The sequence below is a fragment of the Rhodnius prolixus genome, unplaced genomic scaffold, assembly GCF_049639745.1.
Source record: "Rhodnius prolixus isolate KJV_2025 unplaced genomic scaffold, Rpr scaffold_11, whole genome shotgun sequence".
NCBI classification, from domain to species: domain Eukaryota; kingdom Metazoa; phylum Arthropoda; class Insecta; order Hemiptera; family Reduviidae; genus Rhodnius; species Rhodnius prolixus.
The window spans coordinates 10,064,101-10,084,654 of NW_027411625.1; the positions used below are offsets into that span (position 1 = coordinate 10,064,101).

General features: G+C 33.3%; 1 protein-coding gene across 1 annotated transcript in view; it reads right to left on the minus strand.

Annotated features, from left to right (window-relative positions):
* Nucleotides 1–20,554, minus strand: part of FASN3 (Fatty acid synthase 3) — a 39,182-nt gene that overhangs the window by 12,790 nt on the left and 5,838 nt on the right. The window contains exons 7-28 of the mRNA XM_074137972.1: nt 19,973–20,203; nt 19,224–19,421; nt 18,585–18,719; nt 17,314–17,529; nt 15,743–15,932; nt 15,331–15,554; nt 14,739–14,989; nt 13,955–14,074; nt 13,576–13,717; nt 13,147–13,255; nt 12,812–13,060; nt 11,840–12,019; nt 10,570–10,724; nt 8,359–8,517; nt 7,580–7,726; nt 6,436–6,579; nt 5,386–5,582; nt 4,038–4,274; nt 3,730–3,850; nt 3,050–3,226; nt 1,382–1,561; nt 457–655 (exon numbers count right to left, since the gene is read on the minus strand). Of these exons, the coding sequence (XP_073994073.1) occupies nt 457–655; nt 1,382–1,561; nt 3,050–3,226; nt 3,730–3,850; nt 4,038–4,274; nt 5,386–5,582; nt 6,436–6,579; nt 7,580–7,726; nt 8,359–8,517; nt 10,570–10,724; nt 11,840–12,019; nt 12,812–13,060; nt 13,147–13,255; nt 13,576–13,717; nt 13,955–14,074; nt 14,739–14,989; nt 15,331–15,554; nt 15,743–15,932; nt 17,314–17,529; nt 18,585–18,719; nt 19,224–19,421; nt 19,973–20,203 (3,961 nt within the window). The remainder of the gene's footprint in view (nt 1–456; nt 656–1,381; nt 1,562–3,049; nt 3,227–3,729; nt 3,851–4,037; nt 4,275–5,385; nt 5,583–6,435; nt 6,580–7,579; nt 7,727–8,358; nt 8,518–10,569; nt 10,725–11,839; nt 12,020–12,811; nt 13,061–13,146; nt 13,256–13,575; nt 13,718–13,954; nt 14,075–14,738; nt 14,990–15,330; nt 15,555–15,742; nt 15,933–17,313; nt 17,530–18,584; nt 18,720–19,223; nt 19,422–19,972; nt 20,204–20,554) is intronic.

Here is a 20,554-nt window from a genome sequence, read left to right on the forward strand (position 1 = left end):
ATTAAATAATTGTTTTGTAGTGGCAACCAAAACGGCCATTTAGGCCAACGAGTTTGTCTGCCCAATAGTGTTCCTTTTTATAGTTCCCGGTGTATTTATTTATTTTTTTAATAGACCATTATAATTACTTATTAATTAAAAGGTCCCAGATCATATTTTGCATAGTTGGGATAAATAGAAGATGGATACAACTTATGAGAGAGTTTCTTGTTTATTCTTTGCCCGATTCCCATAGCAGAAATTTTGGAAATAGTCGTACTTGAACCTCGCTGTTATAAATCAATGCAAAAAAATTAAAAGAAAGTTATTGAACCAATATCTCAAAAAATTAATATTTTTTTTTTTGCTATCAAGAATATAATTGTTTTTGTAATAAGCGACCCAAAAACTCCTTTTTCATAACCCCACAAAAGTTTCTAAAAAAAAAAAAAAGTTAAAAACCAAAAGTGAACTCACCAAGTTGACTGTTGTTACTAAAATCAAATTTGCCAATCTCCAAGAATCTACCACCCTTGGCTAGACATCTCACTGAAGCAAATAACTTCTCTTCGGCCAATGAATTTAATACAACATCAACACCTCTGCCATTTGTTCGCTTCATGATCATCCTCTCAAACGATATGTCTCGAGAGTTTCCAATATCTTCATCTGGAATCTAGAAGAGTTGAAAATTTTTAGGCCAGTACCTAGCAGCAGTGCTTCTTAAACTATGGATCGCGACCTCTCGAGGGAAATATATTCTGAACTGATAAGTTAATTCACTTATTAACATTTTAGTAACAAGTAAATAGAAAAAACAAGTTTTTTTTTGTTTTCTTCAGTAACTTGCCCAAGAAAAGTTTAGCAACTTTTTGGATTGTAGTAAAAAAAGAATATCCAACAATCTCTGACGAAGCATTGAAAGTTCCTTTGCCATTTGCCACCACATACTTATGTGAATCATCATTTCCAACTTTTACGTCAATAAAAACAAAGTACCGTTCCAATATAAAAATATTGAAAATGCTATGAGACCTTCAATAACAAATATTTATCCAAGATTTAATTTATTGTGTGAAGGTAAACAAGCACATCCTTCTCATTAAAAATAATTAAATGATTTTAATACGAAACATTTTTTATGGTTTTCTAGTTTTACAATAAAAGTTTATTTGGGATAATTTAAAATAAAATTAATATTTATGTTTTTCATTTTTGAAAAGTGTTGATATTTGATGTTTTAATTGCTTTTATAATTATCAATATTTTTCTGAATATAGCCGTAAGTATACGGTTTTTTTATTTGTACAAAACCGAAGGGAAAACAGAGTTTTGTTCTTTTTTTTTGTGCTGCATTGATCAGAAAAAACAGACATTTAGAATAAGGTTTTTTATTACGTACCTGTGGAAACTTTTTCCTGATAAACTCCCTTTTTTCAGGTGTACCAACCGTTGTAAACACACGACAACCAGTATGCAACGCAATATTGATGGCAGCCTGGCCCACACCCCCAGTACCAGAGTGGATTAATACTGAGTCTTCCTTCTTCAATCCACCATTCAAGAAAAATGAATAAACTACCTGAAAAAAAAAAGTATAAAAATAATCTGGTTTAGGCTAAACTGGTACCTAGCAGAGCAACTTTCCCCGTGGGGAGAAGTGGATTAGCCACTTTTTTTTCTTTTTTTTTCTTAACATCACAACTACCGACACCCCTGACACTTACAAAATATACGGAGGATCTACAGAGATCGTTGATGTGCGCAACTATTTGGATTTAAACGTATCCACAGATGAGCCAAATCCAAAGAGAAATACGATCCGAGCCGAGAGATGGAGGATCCAAGCTTCTGTGATACTTAGAAGGGATTGTCACTTAGATGACAACTTTTAGCCCAGGTCGACGATATTATCTTTATTATATAATATTTAATGCAGATCAGAATCAGGCTTAAAGAAGGCTTTTAAGGCAAAAGAGTCGCCTGAGATAGTCTATGGGGCTAAAGATAAACGAAAGTTAAAGAACTTTTATAGTCCGAGTATCCCGGAACCTTTGTAGATGACGACAATACTTCCCTGCATTGATTGAAAAAGAGATAATAGCCACTCACAAAAGTTATTACAACTTGATACAAGCATTTTAAATCTAAAGAAATTAGCGAGGATACGAAAATAAAAGACATTGTAAAAAATCCTCATTAGACAGGTCTTGATATCTTACAACGGCTCCGAATAGCTGTGTCCTAAAAAAAAGACATACGAGCAGAAGATCTTCTCGAACTTGAAAAGTAAATCCTACAGAAATTGGACGGAACTGTGGATGAAAATAATGTTTGATGGAAAGTTCTATAATCGGGAACTGTACGCAAGTTACAATGATCCTCTTAAGCTGTCTAATTCAAATTTATAGGCTCTGATGGGTTAGGCAAATGCTTGGAAGAGAAGATGCTAGGATTTCCATGAAGATTATGAAGTTTAAATCGGTTGAAACCAACAAAAAAAATAAAATTGGCAGCCGTCAAATGAGATGACTGGATCTGGTGGGTAAGGAAGCAGTGAAATATGGGGTGTCAAAATGATGGCTGAAGATACGAGACGGATGGAGTCGTTTTGGAAGCCAGGGTACCGAATGGGCTGCAGCGCAGAATATACTCGTACATGTATTATGAGTTAGGTTGGAATATCGAGTTCTGAGTATAGGATATCTTTTAGGTTTATTTGTTTGGTTAAGTACGTATAAAGAATGCAAGGAATATCGAGTACTCCACCCTCATTAGCATGAATCGATATGATATTTTGGATGAGTTTGGTTCTTTATTGATTATACGAATTGGAATGCATTTGGTTTGCATTCACGTTAGGTGAATGTGAGAGGTTATGAAGTGTTTTCTCCGGCACATCACTACGACTGAATGATCAAATATATAAGGCTACAAAAATTATTGCCACACAGATAAGTTCTGCTTACAGTTTTGACTGAAAAACTGATTGCTATTATGCCTAAGCCTTTTCTAAGCAACCTTCATCAATTTTACATTTAATTTATTATAATAAATCAAAACTACTCACTGTTGCATAAACTACAGGTATTGTTGCCGCCTCTTCCAAAGAAATATCATCGGGCACTATCCAATGGAAATCTTTATTCAACAACACCTTCGAAGCGAGACCTGATTTTTCTAAAAATCCCATAACACGTGTACCATCATCTAAATAGCCAGAAAATTCAAATCCAATCACACAATCCTGGAAAAAGAATAAATAAAGTTGGAAATTTTAAATTTTTAAAAATATTTTTTTATTTAAAAGTGATGCATTTAATACATAGTGCTGACTTTAGAGAGAAGGTATTTTTAGTTAAGGTGCGTCCAAAATCTGAGGTCATTAGCAATCTGGAGCCTTTTTCAATGCCTGGCCAGCTTTTGGATACAGTTTTTTTTGTTACCGACAATATTATCTATCACCTGACAGTGAACTGTGTAACAAGCTCCTAGAAAAAGAAAATCTAAGGGCCGACAGCTGGATTCGTACCCGCGTGGGAATCTTGAGCGCTAACCAGCGAGCTAATTTCTACCAACGTAGAAATTACGTAGTCTGTTATTCCCATTAATATTATACACTTAGTAAATCTGTAGATTGTACTGACTGTTACACTTAAAAGAAAACTTCAGGTAGTAATTCCCTCTTAATAATTATGCAGATGGAAGATGAGTACAGTTTACTAACTATCTCTTAATATCCATTCTTACCTGATCAAGTCTGCCCTTACTGATCACTTCCGGAGCCAATTTGTTAGTAGCTAACATGACATCTCGGAAATTCAGAGAACAATATTCAGTATAAGCGAATTTTGTGTCTTCAGTAAGCTGGCTACGGCAGAGAAATAAAAATATATACAGTAACTGCTTAATAATATAGTTATTAACAAATCAAAACTAGTAAAGTTATGTTTTTAATCAAAAATGAAAAGTAAAAAGAAAACTAGATATATTATTTCTTCTCACAAAGACTGAATACTATGAGGTTGGAAAAAATCAATTTTTATTTTGTCACTTACCTCTTACTAAAATTTCCGTTGAACCAAGTTAGTGATGATAGATCGCCTCTTGTCGTGAAATTGACATAAGCATTTTGTGTCTTGATTATATTGCTAGAATCTATCAAGAAATGTCTATACGAGCCCCATTTTCCATTCTTATAAATGTTGATCGCTAGATCTTTACTTAATTGATCGCTGTAAAATGTGCTTGTTATTGAAAATTTTTCAGCATTATTGTCCATAATTAGTACACATCTGAAAATAAATAAATGATCGACTTTAATTATAATTCTTCAACCTTCTAAGTAACATGCTTCTTTACACATCAAATATTTACTAGATCGTATTTTGTACAATATTATACAGGTTCATACTCTAATAAAACCTAAGTGAGAAACGTGACACGCTGAAATCGTCTAAAACATTTCAAAAATAACTAACTGTTGAAATGTTTTAAGTAAAACTGAGAGGCTTTTTTTTACAAAAAAACTGCCATGAACGGAAAACAAACTTTTTCATTAAAGAAACCGTTTCGGTTAATCAGATTTTCTTCAAATTTAGATGTTTTTATTTGACCGCAAATCTAATTCTTATAGATATTATACTGGTGTTAAAGCGTACAGTTCACTAAAATAGCACTTTATGGAAACAAAAAAGTAGCTTCATGAAAATGGCAGAAAAACTAAAAAAATTGTCTCTAAAATGAGGTATTTCTGGTTGTCTGATTTGTGTCCTAAACCTGATTTGTGCTGTGGACACCTTGAGAAATGGCCTCAAAATGTTAGATAGTTCTCATCTTTACAAAACAGCTATTGAAGCCGTTGATAGCTTCTAAAAGTTATCTGTTGAATGGAAGAGCAGGATGTCCCTGGATTTGGATATCTCGGCGTAGCGAGGTTACACTTGAGTGGCATGCTCGCGTCTTGCGAAATGATGTTCTCTATCAACTGGCAAGGAATGGATCAGCTAATCCATACATTAGTCTACAACTTGTCCAAGGAATAACTAAGAGGTAGATTGATCAGTTTGGTATAGAGAATTTGGCATCAGCTGTTATTTTCAACTATGAGGCTGCAAGTGTAGTGTGAGATATAAACATGCCGGTCAGGGATATAAAACATGCGTGCTATGGCGATATTATCCAGCGCATTTTTAATATGGGATCCTTATGCAAATTATACACAGAGGAAGAGGTAACAAGTCTTATTTGACTACGTTGCAATCTATAGGTTGCAAAATGAGGTGTCTCTGTCATATAGAGACCATAGGAGATCATATCACAAAAACAACTTGTAGATAAATTCAAAAATTTTGAATGAAACATTTAAAAAATCTCTACGCAAATAAAAGAGGTTTTCAAACTAACCTTGCTTTCCGATTATCTGTCTCCTTGTTTAGACAATTATAAAACCCAAGTAAGCCGCTGTGCTTCTGTTTCTCCGAGAAGAATATCACTTTTTTATTTTCAATCGTGCTTAACAACTTTTGTGCTTTCGGTACCCAGGCAAAGTCATCACTGTCATATTTAATGATCTCATCGTTTTGTACATTCCTCAATGAACCCTGCATTTTATAAATTGTTGTTATAAACTTAAAATCTACAATGACAAGCTAAAGAAAGAAATTAAAAACCCATTTTACTCAACAAATAATTGTAGGAACTTAGCTTGACGTGATTACAGTAAAAAATAAGGAGTTAAAAACGAGCAATGGATCCTAATCCTTAATATTTTATTAATTTATAACAGGGGTGGGTTTTGGTATAGTGATTAGAAGCATACATATTATTTGTAAGTAAGAAATCCCCAGTTCGAATCCCGCGTTTAATTCCTTTTTGGCGGAATAATAATAATCGTAGTGAGTATGTGCTTCGTTTACCTAAATTTCCAAGTTTTTCCTTTTATTTCTGAGACTACGGTGATGTTACAAGCGATAATAGGAACTATTTTTTAGATTCAGATATCTGGTCGGAGATGTATGCTACTTAAATTATATGAGGGAACCTCTTTGCTGTTAGATGGAACTTCTTTGATTGACCAGGTGGCGATGACGCGACAGTTTTTGAAACGGTAATTCTTCTACAGCTATTTCAGCTTTTGAACTAGTTAGTTGAAGTGATTCTTGTTTATGATGCCTACAACCTAAAAATAGGCGGATATAGAGGGGGGGAGGACTATTGGGCAGTTGTTGGTCATCCAGTACTTGGCGATTTCACTCAATCGTATACTGTGGTTTGGTCTGAATTACAACCCTCCATCTTCGGCAAGACAAACACACCGGTAATACTCACAGCAGAAAATGTTTTTTAAAATATATGTATATATATATAGAAAGCTGATTTGTGCCCTATTTGGCACTAGATAATGCAGTCTACTGTATCTGAACTTTGGTCAGCCATGTAAAATTCAAACGATACCTTTCTCAGCAAGATGATGCATTTATTGTTACAATTGTAGGAAGCTACTGTGATGAGATCGTTCATCTTGAATTCGGTTCCAATATCTTCCGTAGTGATAATAAATCCGCTATCCTTTAAACTGTTTAAACAGTTCTGTAAAACCTGAAAGCAAAAATAAAATGAAAATCTACAATATTCTCTCAGTGTAGCTCTCAAAGTTCATCTCAAAAGTTTTTTTCATCCCATCATTCCGCGAATTATTAGTAAATATTCATTTTATTAACCCTCTAAAATGATAGGCCTACATCCTTCTAGGTATACAAACATAAAATCAAGACGTTTTTCAGTTTACTGATATTTTTATTAAATTCAAAAGTAATCTACAGATACATTGATTCATATTACAATAGTTTTCAATTCTGAAACATTCATAAAATGAATTTTCATGGTAAAAAAATTTAAATACAATTGTATGCTGTAACCATATGCGAAGTACGAGTATCTTTGAAAATAAAACGCTGTTAAACACTAATGTTTTTCAGGTTTTTTTAAATAAAATAAGACAGCCGATTTTTATGCTTTAAAAAAATGGTTACCCACTCAGTGGGAAAGATTAAGACAGCTGTGAAAATATTGATCAAATTAATTTTTTGAAATTTATTTTTTTTAAAAAAAAAAACATATTATTTTTATCTTTGAAGTGCCTCATGACTTGAGAGAACTATTCCAAAGACTACCCAAGTAGTCTTTTCAAGTAAACAAACGTTTTATTACTATTTCTTAGGCTTAATTTATGATGCGTCAATATCTGATGTTTATTTTCATTAAACTGCTGACTTCAGGGTAGATCTCTCTCGATATCTAATCACATACTGTCCATGGTTACATTTTTATTTTAGTTGCGATACTTTCCATCGATTTAAGTTTTAATAATAATAATAATAATAATAATTGAATCGAATAACCAAATATTAAATAAAATAGTACTTCCATTTGACGATTTCGACCATGGCATATTGATCTTGGAAATGTTTCCGAAAGATTATTAACTGCTCCAGCAGAGCATCGTTTTTGAATTATTCTATTCTCTCTCGATATTGCTCTTTCTCAAACTCATGTAGAAAAAATTAGAAAGTTATAACATCCTATAGTGGGGACTTACCTCAGCTCGATCTGTCTCCAAAAGATTGCTGGCCACAGCAATCAAAGCTGCTTTATTTGCCGGAAGTTTCTTTTCTTCGACGATGATCTCTGGTGGTAGATCTGTTATCTGTGGGTTTGTACTACTCGATTGTACAGTTATATCAGGCTGAAAAAATATACATATTTACATAAAAGTATATTTTATAAGCGCTTGTAAGAAATTTACAGGCTAGGACACAAGAAATGTACGAGCTGCATTTTTTTTTAAAGCAATTTTAAGTATTTAATTCGAAACATTTAAAATTTCGAAACACCCTTGAATTAGGAGCTACAATTTAATAAAGCCCAGGAAAAGGCTTTAGGTTTTAGGTTCCAACTATTTGTAAAATTTATTGTTTTTCTAAACAATCTAATGTATTTATCATATATCATATCTAATGTATTTGAAATCATATATTTTAACACAGTACCCCATAAATCAGTGAGTGCTCTATTTCGTTTTTCTCTATTGTCAGATTTCAGTCTTTTGACTGTAATATTATTTTCCAAAATTAAGATCTTTTTAAGAAAGCACTATAAGTTACATAAAGTTCTAAAACCAAAAGATAAATTTATTTTTGTTACGATCATTTTGATTCTCTTCCGACTTTAAAAAATTTAAGATATTTTTCATCAAACCAGTGTTTGAGAAACACCTTTTCACGAGTAGAAATTTGCAAATAATTCTTATGTGCGAAAACTACAATCCAAGTATTCTTACGTAAAAACCCTCTACTTGAAGTAATAAAGAACTCTTACCTGAATTAGAGGTAGATCAGATAGGACTTGAGCTACGATTGGAGCTAGCAGCTTAATCGGATGAGCTGCAAATTCCACAACCTTTATGGTGTTATTTAGCTCTTCATTTTCTAATATTAGCTGTACCAGGATCCTTACAATTTGTTCAAGACTATACACCTGCAATAGATATTAAGGAAATCATTTTGAGTTTGAACTATATTTCTCCAAAATTTAAATAAATTTTTTATTTAAGTTGATTTATGGATCCCAAAACACTCCGAAATCATTTTTTCCCTGAAAAAAAAAAATAGCTTCAAATTGTAATAGTTAATAAAACAAGCTGTTATAACGCCAAGTTTAATAAAATTGCTGGAGACGTTTAGACAAAAAAAAAAGCAAGCTACATTATAATGGAGCACTTTCGGTTACTGATTTTCTTTTAATTGGAATTTCTAGACATGATTTTACGCCCTTTAATACAATATAAATTGTACTGAAGTTACTTCTTTTAGAGCGGAACTTCAAGTTGCAAGATATCACCTAATAAAAACAAAAAAAATCAATGTCCTGGAAAATATTTTGTCTAAATAATAGGAATTAACATTTCGATCGAGAAGTATGAAAAATCGTTAAAGCCATTTAGTAAAGTCGCACTTTTGGTTAAAAATCTCGGCCAAAATCTTTGTAACTAAACTAATGTTAATAAAACGGAACTGTGGAGCTTTTTGCATTTTTTCGTTCATTGAAAAAAGAATTAAATTAGGCCCCAAATTTTAATATTATGGTGACAACAAAAAACCAGCTTTTTTTAAAAATGAATTAAACTGATTACAAATTTTCCGTTTGTTAAATGATATAAGCAACCATGTTACTAAAATTTATGATAATATCTGTATTTCCAGTATCAAACACACCGCTTATAACACTTAAACAAATTCTTTATTAAGTTTTAATCCGACTCATTTTTGAATGCTTTAAATTTAAAATCAGTACACTGCCATTATTAAATTTTCAACATATTCCCTTCAGGCAATAGGATTCGCTCCGGGGCTTCAGATCCTATTTTAGGATATAACCATTATTCAGCAACACAATCGTTCATGTGACCTTTATACTCTTCTAGCTTAAGTTCAAGTTCATCCTCAGTTCCCTTTCTACTTTCAATAGATTGGTCCTCGGCGTAATCTTCGCTTGTTTCATCCCTCTTATTCTCTCTTTGCGTTCTGCTTCTTCTCCTTATATTTTTCAATTCCACTTTAAATATATTCTTTATCTTGTTCAACCTCCTTTTTACCATCTTCGCCGACTCTTCCCTGCTAGCTATGATTATTGCATTATATTTTTGAATTTGTTACCACTTTTTTTCTTCAATTCTATTCTCATTAAATTTCATTTCCGTTTCTTTGATTTGACGCTTTGGTTTATTTACGCTTCAGGTTTACCTATTAGCTTGTTCACCAATTACATGTGTCCTTTTGTTAAGGCTAAAAATTGACAATAATATAATTAAAACTATTAATATTATATTTTCAAAAATGTTCCAAAATAAATCATTTAAATTCGAAAATTGTATAAGTTACTGAATTTGATTGCTGTTTAGACGCTGCAAATCGATATAATCGAAACATGGTACAAAAAAAATTAAATTTACGTTTGCTATTTTCTGACAACATTCCTTCTGTAAAGGAAAGGAAAGAAAGTACGAAAATGAAGCAAAAAGTGTTTTTATAAAAGCATAAAAAGGAAACTAGATTTATTCTAAGGACAATTAAAAACTACATCACTAGCAAACATAGAACTGATCACGAAATGTGGCAATAGCTATTTCAATTTGAGAAAGAAATTTCCCCAAACTTTGCTTTTTATGATGTAACTGAAAACAATTAATAATAATGCTTTGGCCAAAGCATAAGAAAGTAAGAACTTATATTATTTCTTGTGTAAGTAAAAGATTTTCTTCTTACTTCATTAAATTACGCTTATGAGTTAGGACGGAAGAGTTTCAATTATTTATTTTAATTTTTCTTACTTCAGTAATTTCCTATACTAAAATATGTGCAATAAGTGCAAGTAATTAATACGTTATTGCCCACTGATCGGTTATATTAAAATATTTTCAAAAAATACTTTAAGGAATCTGATAATTGGTTCACACTGATTTCTTTTTCAATTATATTTTTAATTAAGCGTTAAAATCTACTAATATATGTTGTGTAAAGTAGTACAAACCTCTTCACTTTCGTGGTACGGTGTGAACACATACTTTTCCAAGACAGGTTCACTTAAATTCTTCCGCCTTGCAATGGCATTAGCTTGCATGCCTCTGAGCTCAATGCCACCAGATTTTATAAGATCCAGTTCCCTATAATACCACGTTAACATCTCTGCAACAATCTCTGCTTAATAAATTTGACAGTAATATGTAGCCAAAAATAAACAAAAAGCTTATGTGGACACACTCTGTTCCAACTATTGTATAACTATAATCAACGTTTTCATCCTAAAGTTGGCGTGGAAAGTTTCTAGGAGACTGAAAGAAGTTTCTATCGTCAAGAATATAATTTTAATGTGTTCCAGGACATAAGGGCATGCCAGAAGAATATAGATTGACCAAATTAGGCGCCTCTCTCTTTTCTTTACTGGCCCCCAATTCCGCTGTTGGCGTGTCTCTGGATACTGTCCAGCTTTAAAAAAATTTGGACAGCTTTATGAGATGAAACTTTATGAAAATAGCTTAATGGGTTTTCGGCAATCTAAAACGTTGATGGGGGGAGTTCTAGGCAGCGCTGATTGTAACTCGATTTTAGGTTTGTAAAGGTCAACTCCCTCAGACCAATGGTTAGATTTCTTACCAGCCATGATGGTTATAAGAGACATCTCTATAAAATAGGACACATACCACATTCTTTTATGCACAGGGAGAAAAAAAAATCCATGGATCTCATGGACTTATTGTTTGGAATAAGGAATTAAGTTCATTGAGCCTTGATGGATTAAGAGCTCTTATCTGCTTCTTTTTGAAATTATTCTTCGATTTGTTCAAACAGATGGTGAATTTTATGCGGCTCAACGTTCCTCAGCCTTCAGCACCACATTTCATTCCTACAACTTTTGCCCATATCATATTCGTTAATTCGCTCGGCATTGTATATGGTCACGTTTTAGTTAATTGTGAAACGGGAGAATCTTTCACATTATTTCTTCCTCATCTCACTCTTCTCCAAATTCTTATTATTTCCTGCATCAAACGCACAACACAACTAAACAAATTAACAGAGAGTTTGCATTTTTGAGACGAATCTCTACATAGGTAGATCAGGTTGAATAGTAGATCAATTATTAAAAACAATTTTTTCCTTACACAGTTACCCTCTCAACAGTAAATTTGTATTTGTAATTCTTGCATTTTCATTGAATAATTGAAATAGAAAACCATGACTCAAGTACAATGAATATTTTAAAATTTAAAATTTTAAAATAATAAGAAAGATAATACTACCTTTATCATCTGAAGCTAGCTGGTTGCAAATTTGCAAATGTTTCTTTGGATCGATGGTTAACCTTTCAATAGCTGTTGGTACAAACAGTCCTCGAGTCTCTTCAAATATTATCTTCATTTGCAGCATGTTGTCCATAAAAGTAACCCAGTTATTGGACCAAACAATCTTAGCACATGATTCTGCAATCAGAATTAGAAGACATCAGAACAGGAAGTGGTCTAGAGCGAAAATGGGCCCTCTAGTAAGTTGCAAACAATTGCTAATTCTGAAGAAAAATAGATTGGTTTTCATAGAGCAATTTTCTTTTAAACGACCTAAAGCAACAAAATTTAAGAATTTAATTCTCAGAATGTTGTACTGGTTTATTGCCTGTTTAATTGCCTAAATCGTGCTTCTTGCATACCATTTAAGCAGAAATTCATCTATCTCTGGATTCTCACACCTACTTGTTTGAAAATCCAAGCGTGTTGTTGTTGAAGTAGAAAATAAAAGTTGCCTTTCTTCAGAACAGATGGTATCATTTTTGTATGTTACTAACCTATATAAGATTGTAGGACTAGGCACTTCAGAGATTTTCTGCGGACGAATAAAACTCACATTGACATACACGTATGGTCTGCATATGTAGTTTGGACAGAAACCTATATTCTAGCTACAAGTTTTATTCTTTATTAAAATCTGTTCTAAAACAGTCTTACTTTCAATTTTGTTTCAACTTCTATAATAAATTACAGATATTGTAGTAACAAAGAAAGAGAAAACAAAAAATTCCTGTACAAATAAGCTAATATGCAATTATTATTGGTAAGTAAACAGTTATAGTATTTTTTTGTACTGGCAAAGCTTTTGATGGCCCTGAGAAATTTTGACGGCCTTTGCCTGACTGCAGCTTATACATGGCGAAAGCCAGCGGTGAGTGAAGTGTTCAAAAAAAATTAGGGTGATTTAATAAAGCCAATAGAAATACCTACCATCCATATTTAGCTTGTTGAGTGCTCTAAACAATCCTTTGTACTGATAGCCCCTCAGTCTTAGTTCTTTATAGATGTCGTTTGCACTCATCGGATATTCACTGGGTGGACATCTTTCCTGTAGTTCAATCATCTCTGAACTGACATCTTGTGGTACGTATGTAGTGCCAGTAACTATAGCTGCACCTCCTTCAACTACCTCAAACTTTCCGCTAACTTTCTGCACGATTACTATGAAATCAATGGAACCTGCAAGCAAGATAATGTAGAAAGAACAATCTAATGCTGCGAACAGAATTAATTAAAAACAGATTAAATGATAATTCTTAACTTACCATCTTTTGACAGATTTGTAGCTCTGTGAAATCTAACATTCTCAAAGACTATTGGCACTTCGTGGAAGGTCTCGCCACGCAACATGCTCACCGTCTCCCAGACTAGCCACTGTAAATTATTAATTAATTATTTCAATGAAATGCTGTTTAACTTAATGTGAGCAACGGTGAGAATGTTGAACTGGTGGGTGAAGTAGACAGTAAAATTTGTCTTGAAAACACTAAAACTCGAGGTATCTTCCTCAGGGAGTGATTAGGGCATTGAAGTTGTGGGGTGAGTTGAAACTAAGAATAGGTGTCGAGAGGAAAGCAAAAGCATTACTTTAATTTCTTTACTTTTGAAAACCGTCACACCACCCGTTAACGCCGGTTTACTTTCGCAGCAAAAAAGCAAATACAGTTGTAATAAATAAACTAAAATTGACTTACCAAATAACCAGTAGCTGGAAATAGATTTCTGCCGTCTACGACATGTCCGGCGATATACTCCAGTTCCTCCTCCTTTAGCGATATGTTAATGTTTCTTTCACCGGCTTTTATCATCTTCTGCGTTCTATAAGATGGTACATACCTACAACAATATGATAGCTTTTAAGTGATATTTTGTAAACACACAGCATATTTATCCGTGCCGGAAGACATTCAATGGGTTGACCAAAAGTCGTCACCAAGCTCTTAAATAGCGTATTCGCTTAGGCTAAATTGACCAGAGAGAACTTGATCGTTATCACAGCAATGAATACTTTGTAGTCTAGTTATTTTAATTTATAGAAATACCCTCGTGAACTATTTATAAATAACAGCATACCATTCGTCCGAATGATCCCACTGTACTAGCGGGGATATCATTTGAGTCGATCTGGACACTGGAAACTCCACTGGAGGGTACAGATTTCCAACGTCAAAACTTACTCCTTCTGTGTACAATCTATAACATTGAAATGTAGAAAATATATTAAAATTATCATTTTCAGCAATCGTGAAATAATGTGGACTATCATTAAAGTCAAAGTATTGAGAAAAATTATAGTAATGGGGGGCATGATAAAATAACTATTTATAACTAAAAAAAAATTAACGTTATCGAAAATGTAGTCCCTTGTAATTGGCTGTAACCACTTGTTGAACCATAACTGATACCAATCCTTGGGTTAAAATTTGGCAATAAAGGTTTGTAGGGAACGAATTCCTTTATAACAAACAGTTCTTTAGGCCAAAACTAATAAGAAATTTATGGGCAACATCATTACAACTACAAGCGTTAAACAACCAACTTAATTAAATCAGGAATCAACGTTACAATTTTCTTTTATAGAATTGTATTTCTATCGGATTTATCTGAAGTGAAGTTAGCAATATTCTTTGAGGTTGTAGCCTTTAGTGCAAGGAAACATTGTAAGAACAGACATGGATTTCTTACATCATGGAATTGCTTATTTGAAGTTGGACATAATTTGTATAGAGGCACTCTACATCATCTATAGATTAATATTGTGATATTTGTAAACTTCTAGCGTTATTAGATGGGTTTTAACGTCCACGGAACTTCTTTAGATATAAAAATGGTAAAATTTTAAAAAAAATCAACAAACCTTCCCAAATTATCAAGCAATGCTGTAATTTGATTGAAATTATCATTTGTCTTTTCCAGGAGGTAGATTCCAGTCAGTGGTTGTGAACTTTTGAACAATTTACAAGGCGGTCCTAACTGTAGTATTGGCTCATTATCGCATAATTCATTAAAATGATCTTCAAACTTATCACATGTCATTTTGGAAAAGTATTCATAGCTGATTGATTGATTCAACCATTTTGTTGAACTCTGTCTGGAATCTAATAATACCTGAAATTAAAGGAAAATAAAAATGTGGCATGAACATTCACACTTATTGTTACTCTATTTCCAAAACTACTTTTAGTTTTGCCAGACTTAATGTGATTGAGAAATCTCAGATAAGACTTGCGAGCTTCAGCAAACTGGAATTTGTGCATTTAAGGAACAGAGACAGGAAACTTGATATGCTTTACGGTCCCATACGAGTCCGAGTGTGGATAAGAGATAAGGATGTGAAGGCTAGCCTATCGCTGTGCCGTTTGACAATTTTCCAAGCAGAACTCATAGCGATCTTAACTTTCAGAATGATATTTTAACCTTAATCTGAAAGAATCTCTTAAATATAACACCTTCTGTAAGTGAGAAGAAATCTTCCGTTGAGCTACGTTTAGTGTCTGGTGATGTAAGGCAATATTTGCAGTCTTTATTATTTCGCTATTTATTCCGTTCGTCAATAATTTATTCTTCAGCTTTATTACTAAATCTTTGGGGCCAGTAATTAAGCAATTTCGCTCCCCATTGGAATAAACATTTAGTTGCTCTTGAATCTGGCCCAGTTTTTTGACAGTTGTGCCTGGAATTAAACAAAAAATCGTGTGAACAAATTCTATTGTGTGCAGTTCTAGCTTGTAAGTTAAAACCAAGATGATTAGTCTACATGCGAATAGCATAAGAAAGTAAAAATAATTTCACGATTGAGTTTAACATGTTGCAGATAATTTCTGCAGCAAATTGTAGTAATCAATTTACAGAAGGGCTTACCAGCAATAAGCACTAGGCCTGGTGAGGGCTTAGACTCGATTATGCCTAGAGCCGTAAAGTAGGAAAGTAATATGGCCTCTTTGGCGTTGATGATACCATCTGCGAAAGCACAGCCGATCTGTCCGATAGATGAACCGGTAACCTTGAGGATTTTCACATCAAGTTTCTTCAGTAAAGTTATTAAGCATATCTGCAATATCAAGCAAGCATTTATGTCAATCTAATGAGATTTATTAAAATAGCCATACAGATACGGTTGGCCATCTCTAGCCAGCATGTGGTAGGTTTTGTACTGGAAGAAAAAGAAACAGCTCCCCAATGACAGTGTGAAGGGCTAAGTACGGTAGAATGTTCCGGAAAAAATGCTTATAATTTTTACGAAACATCCTTCCTTGTTACTACGAAGTTTAATAAAACAGTCAGGATTGAACAGAGGTTCTCTAACTGTGAGTGCCACCATTAGATCGCGTTGGGCTAGGCCAAGGGTCAGCAACCCGCTGCTCGCGAGCCGCATGCGGCTCTTTTATCCAAATTGTGTGGCTCTTCAGCCTGTCTAAAATACATTGTATATTTTGATTTTGTCGAAAAAAATGAAAATTTCATTTATTATAGTAAAGATATTTTTTCAAAAAGAATTTTAAATATGATAGGTTAGTAATTTGACTAGAATTATATTAAAATAAAGTACATAATTATATAAGGCTGCCGCCCTTTCATTCAAACACAGGTTTAATTATTATTTATTTGTTTATTTACTTTGCAATATGTGAAAATAAATATATAAAACGTTTAAATGTTATTGAATATCATAACATAATAATTTGTGAATGCAAATGATTTTCAGAGTTCTTTACTCTATCATCCTTGCGGCTCTTGGTAAGATTTATTAAAATTATTTAAGGAGAAATGGTTCTCGACTTAAAATAGGTTGCCGACCGCTGCGGGCTAGGCTAACTGGACAAAAATGGCGGAATCTAAATGTCCGAGAACTTTTATTAGTCTGATTTTTAAGTTGGGAACTAGAATGCCCACATCGGGTTCATTTTAAGCACGAACTCCAATCAGACAAATTCGTCCACTAAACCTAGTCTTAAACGAGTTGCTTTCTATCTTACTGTAAACTCATCATTCAATACAGTAATGTAGCACAGAATCCATCGGACTTTTTCAAACCCCTTTCGAATAGATTAAGTATTAAGGGATCATGTGTGTTTTTTTTTCAAATCCAACCTTGTAACCTGCTACTTTGATTAACTAGCGCATTATATGATGATAACATAAGATTTATAAATATATCAGCGATAGTGTTTCAGTGATTTCACCTAAAGTAGCATATCTGTTTTTTGTGATTCTCACCGGTTTCGGATTTTCATCAACCATTAAAGGTTGGAATGTTACTTCCTCTTACAAATATTTTGTCTGTTGTCATCACGCTATCTGAGACTGGTAGATGTAATTTCTGAAGGCGGATAGACATTCGAAACCGATCAGAATTTCAAAAGCAGAGTGATATTATTCAGAACTGCGAATCAAACCTGCGTTTAATCTGTTTCTCGAACCAAATAACCTACCTGTAGCGCGGTAATCTTCAGAAAGATCACGATCAAGCTGTCATTCTCTTGTGATTGCCCTCTTAATAACCTGACTAGATCAGTTTTAATATATGTTGATAGTTCTTCTAGTAGTGTCTTTATGCATGGTATTTCTAATAGGCTTGAATCTAGTGGCTCCAGATTGGTGAACAATCCTGGCAGGTTCAGTGTGAGCTCTCGTTCGCCCCATTGTTTCTTAAAAAAAAAAAAGGAGTAATATTTAACAGGACAAAGTAAGTCTTTTTTTTCAGGTGTTTTCGAAATCGTATCCATCTTCAGAGATATATTGGTTCAACTGATCATACACAGGTCGTAACGATCTAGGAGGAGAAACTAAAGATGCAAGGAATTTCAGCTAAACTACCGGCATTCTATAAGAGTATGATTTTGCTAAGTAGATTCTCATTTCGTAATTGCAGTCATTTAAAAAGAAATTACAAGTCCATTCTAGTACCTCATCAAGTAGTCAGTGAGTGCGGTCACTGACGCTGCTCACAAATCCGAACAAAACTAAGTGCCCATGTCTACCTATTCTGTCCTTACACCTGTTTCTACAGAGATCAGTTGGTTTAAACAACTTCTTTACGAGGTGGTAGGACTAATCATCCCAGTGCCCGCAAGCAGATTGTCACAAGAGGAGAAGAAAACACTCTTATATCTGTTTAATCGCCCTGCTATTGCTAGTTGGCGGTAAAAGATCTTTAATACTTGAGACTAGACAGAGGAGATGATATTGCAAAAGCAATTTGACAACTTTGGAACGGGGGATGTTTCCCCCAACTTAATATGCCTCTCTTAGCTGCTTGATTTTGGAACAGGAATGACCTGTTTAATATATATTTCATAATAGTTCATTTGGCCTATTGTGTTCTACATTCGGGAACAAAATAAATACAATTCCTAACAGTTGAGTTTATGATAGCTTTATTGAAAAGTTCTGATTGGTTTGGCCTCATAAAAGTAAAATTTCTAATCGAACAGTTTAATTAAAATAATTCATCTTTCAGTTCATTTTCATTTTTTGTATTAGTTGCTAAATTATTTCTGTTTAGACATTTTGTAAAATTTTGAGTTTAATTATCTATTTATTTAAATTTCTGTTTTCTTAAAGTACTTTTATGTATTTTTTTTATTACTTTCTCTTAGTGCATTTAAATTATTTTTCGAGTGAGTAAAACATTAAATAAAATAAATAATAAATTTAAGTGTATAAACTTCAAAATTATTATTTGTTAGGTATTATAACTCACCTTAACATTTTTACAACTAATAGATTTATCCTTACTAAGTATCGCATAGCCTCTGTACAGGTGTGCAGGGATCTCATGTGCGTGAATATCATGCAATAATTTCACAAATTCTCTATCTAATGGCATTTCTTCCATCTATAAAATAATCAGAAAAAATAATTAAGTATGAAGTAAGTAAATGTATAATACACTAGAATATCTGGGGGTAGATATACACTATGTATTGTAGGTTTACAAATTCTGTAACGCAATATTTTGTCTTCTCAGAATATAAGAATTTCCATATTTAGTTTCATCAAGAAACAAAACTTTTTTACATTTTATTTTAGAGTACTTGTGAACAAAAACCTCTGTTACAAGGGTAAATTAGTTAGATCCGAATCAGATGAAACATAAGAGCAAAAGAAATAGCAACTACATCAAGCAAGAAAAAAATCTTGAATTGATAATTAAAAGGGAATATTAAACTAATAGAATGAGAAGGGAAATGTATAAAACCATGAGGGAAGATTTTCAAAATGAACTTGTACAATTGTGTTTAATAATGTGTATAAAGATCTACTCGTAATCCTTAAGGATGCGTAATGGAAAACGCACTTTGTGGTTGAAGGAACAGCATTTTATATCTACGGAACTTACATGAGTTAAGGCTGACATGACTGCATCGTATGTCCTTCCGGAAAAATTAACGAGTCTTGGTAAGTTGTCTTCTGGTAGACCATTGTTTACTTTGGATTTCTCATTCCATTTAAGTAGCGAGTGGCAGTTTGCTCCTCCAAAACCGAAGGAGTTCACACCAACCATTCCACCATCCCATTTGGTAGGCTCAGTCACTACCTGTGAATGAAAAAATTCTGTCTATAAATATGATAAAAACAATTTATTTTTTAATTGGTAATTTTATCAAACGGATCACTCAGAAAGTTTTGATTTGCAAGCGAGTGGTAAGCATGTTACTGAGGCTTCAATGAAGTGGTCAACTCCACAGCTTAAACATTTTTAGCAATCTAACTGGAAGTTAGACTCTGAGAATACGCCATTGTCGCGATTTACAACATTAAGTCTCGCAGAATTGAGTCCAAGATCTTCACAACCCTAAAATCTTTATTAAATTGGCTAGTTTTAAAAGTAAAAAGAATCGGTTGCACTAGCATATGTAGTGTCTAGCTGACAAGAACTGACTGTAACAGATAATAGATGATTAATTTACCAACAAGTTCCCTCAACTCTGTGCAAATGCAGAATGAACCGCACGTACAAAGCATTCTTCGGGCATATCGACTATTTGCATGCAGAGACCATTAGCGTCTACAGAGCTATTGCATGGAATTTGAGAGCATTTTCATGGCGGTCGTCTAAACGTCTACAGTTACACTCAACAAACGTACCTGCACCGTCTTGTTGTGCAGTGCTTCAATATCCTTTCTAGGTGTGTGAAAATTAATGTTGGGTGGTATTAAACCTGTCTCCATTGCAATGATAACTTTTGTGATCGAACACAGTCCAGATACCGGTTCGGAATGACCAATATTTGACTTCACTGAACCAATCTTCAGTGGTGTCTTACGACCTTTGCAGATTACATTCACTATGGCGTTTAGCTCTTCTGGATCACCAACCTGGAAATACATTTTTAATACACTGCCACAATCATAATTATAAAGAATAGATTGAATTTTTTTTAAAAAAAGTCGTCTTTCAATGCAAAATAATTTTGTTTATGATCAAATTTCTATTGACAGTTGCTACCTCAACAGATAATGTTCACAGCAGAACTGACTATTTGAAAAGGATTGATAAGTACAAAGATACTATGCACAGTCTTGATATCAGTTTAATAAGGCGCTTGTAAACAGAACACTTATGAATGGGTTTAAAATCGTTCAACTATTTTAGTTAAAAAAACGTAGTTGTTCATAGATTCCTTTAAAACTAAAATAATGAGATGAAAAAATAAATGCCATTTCAGT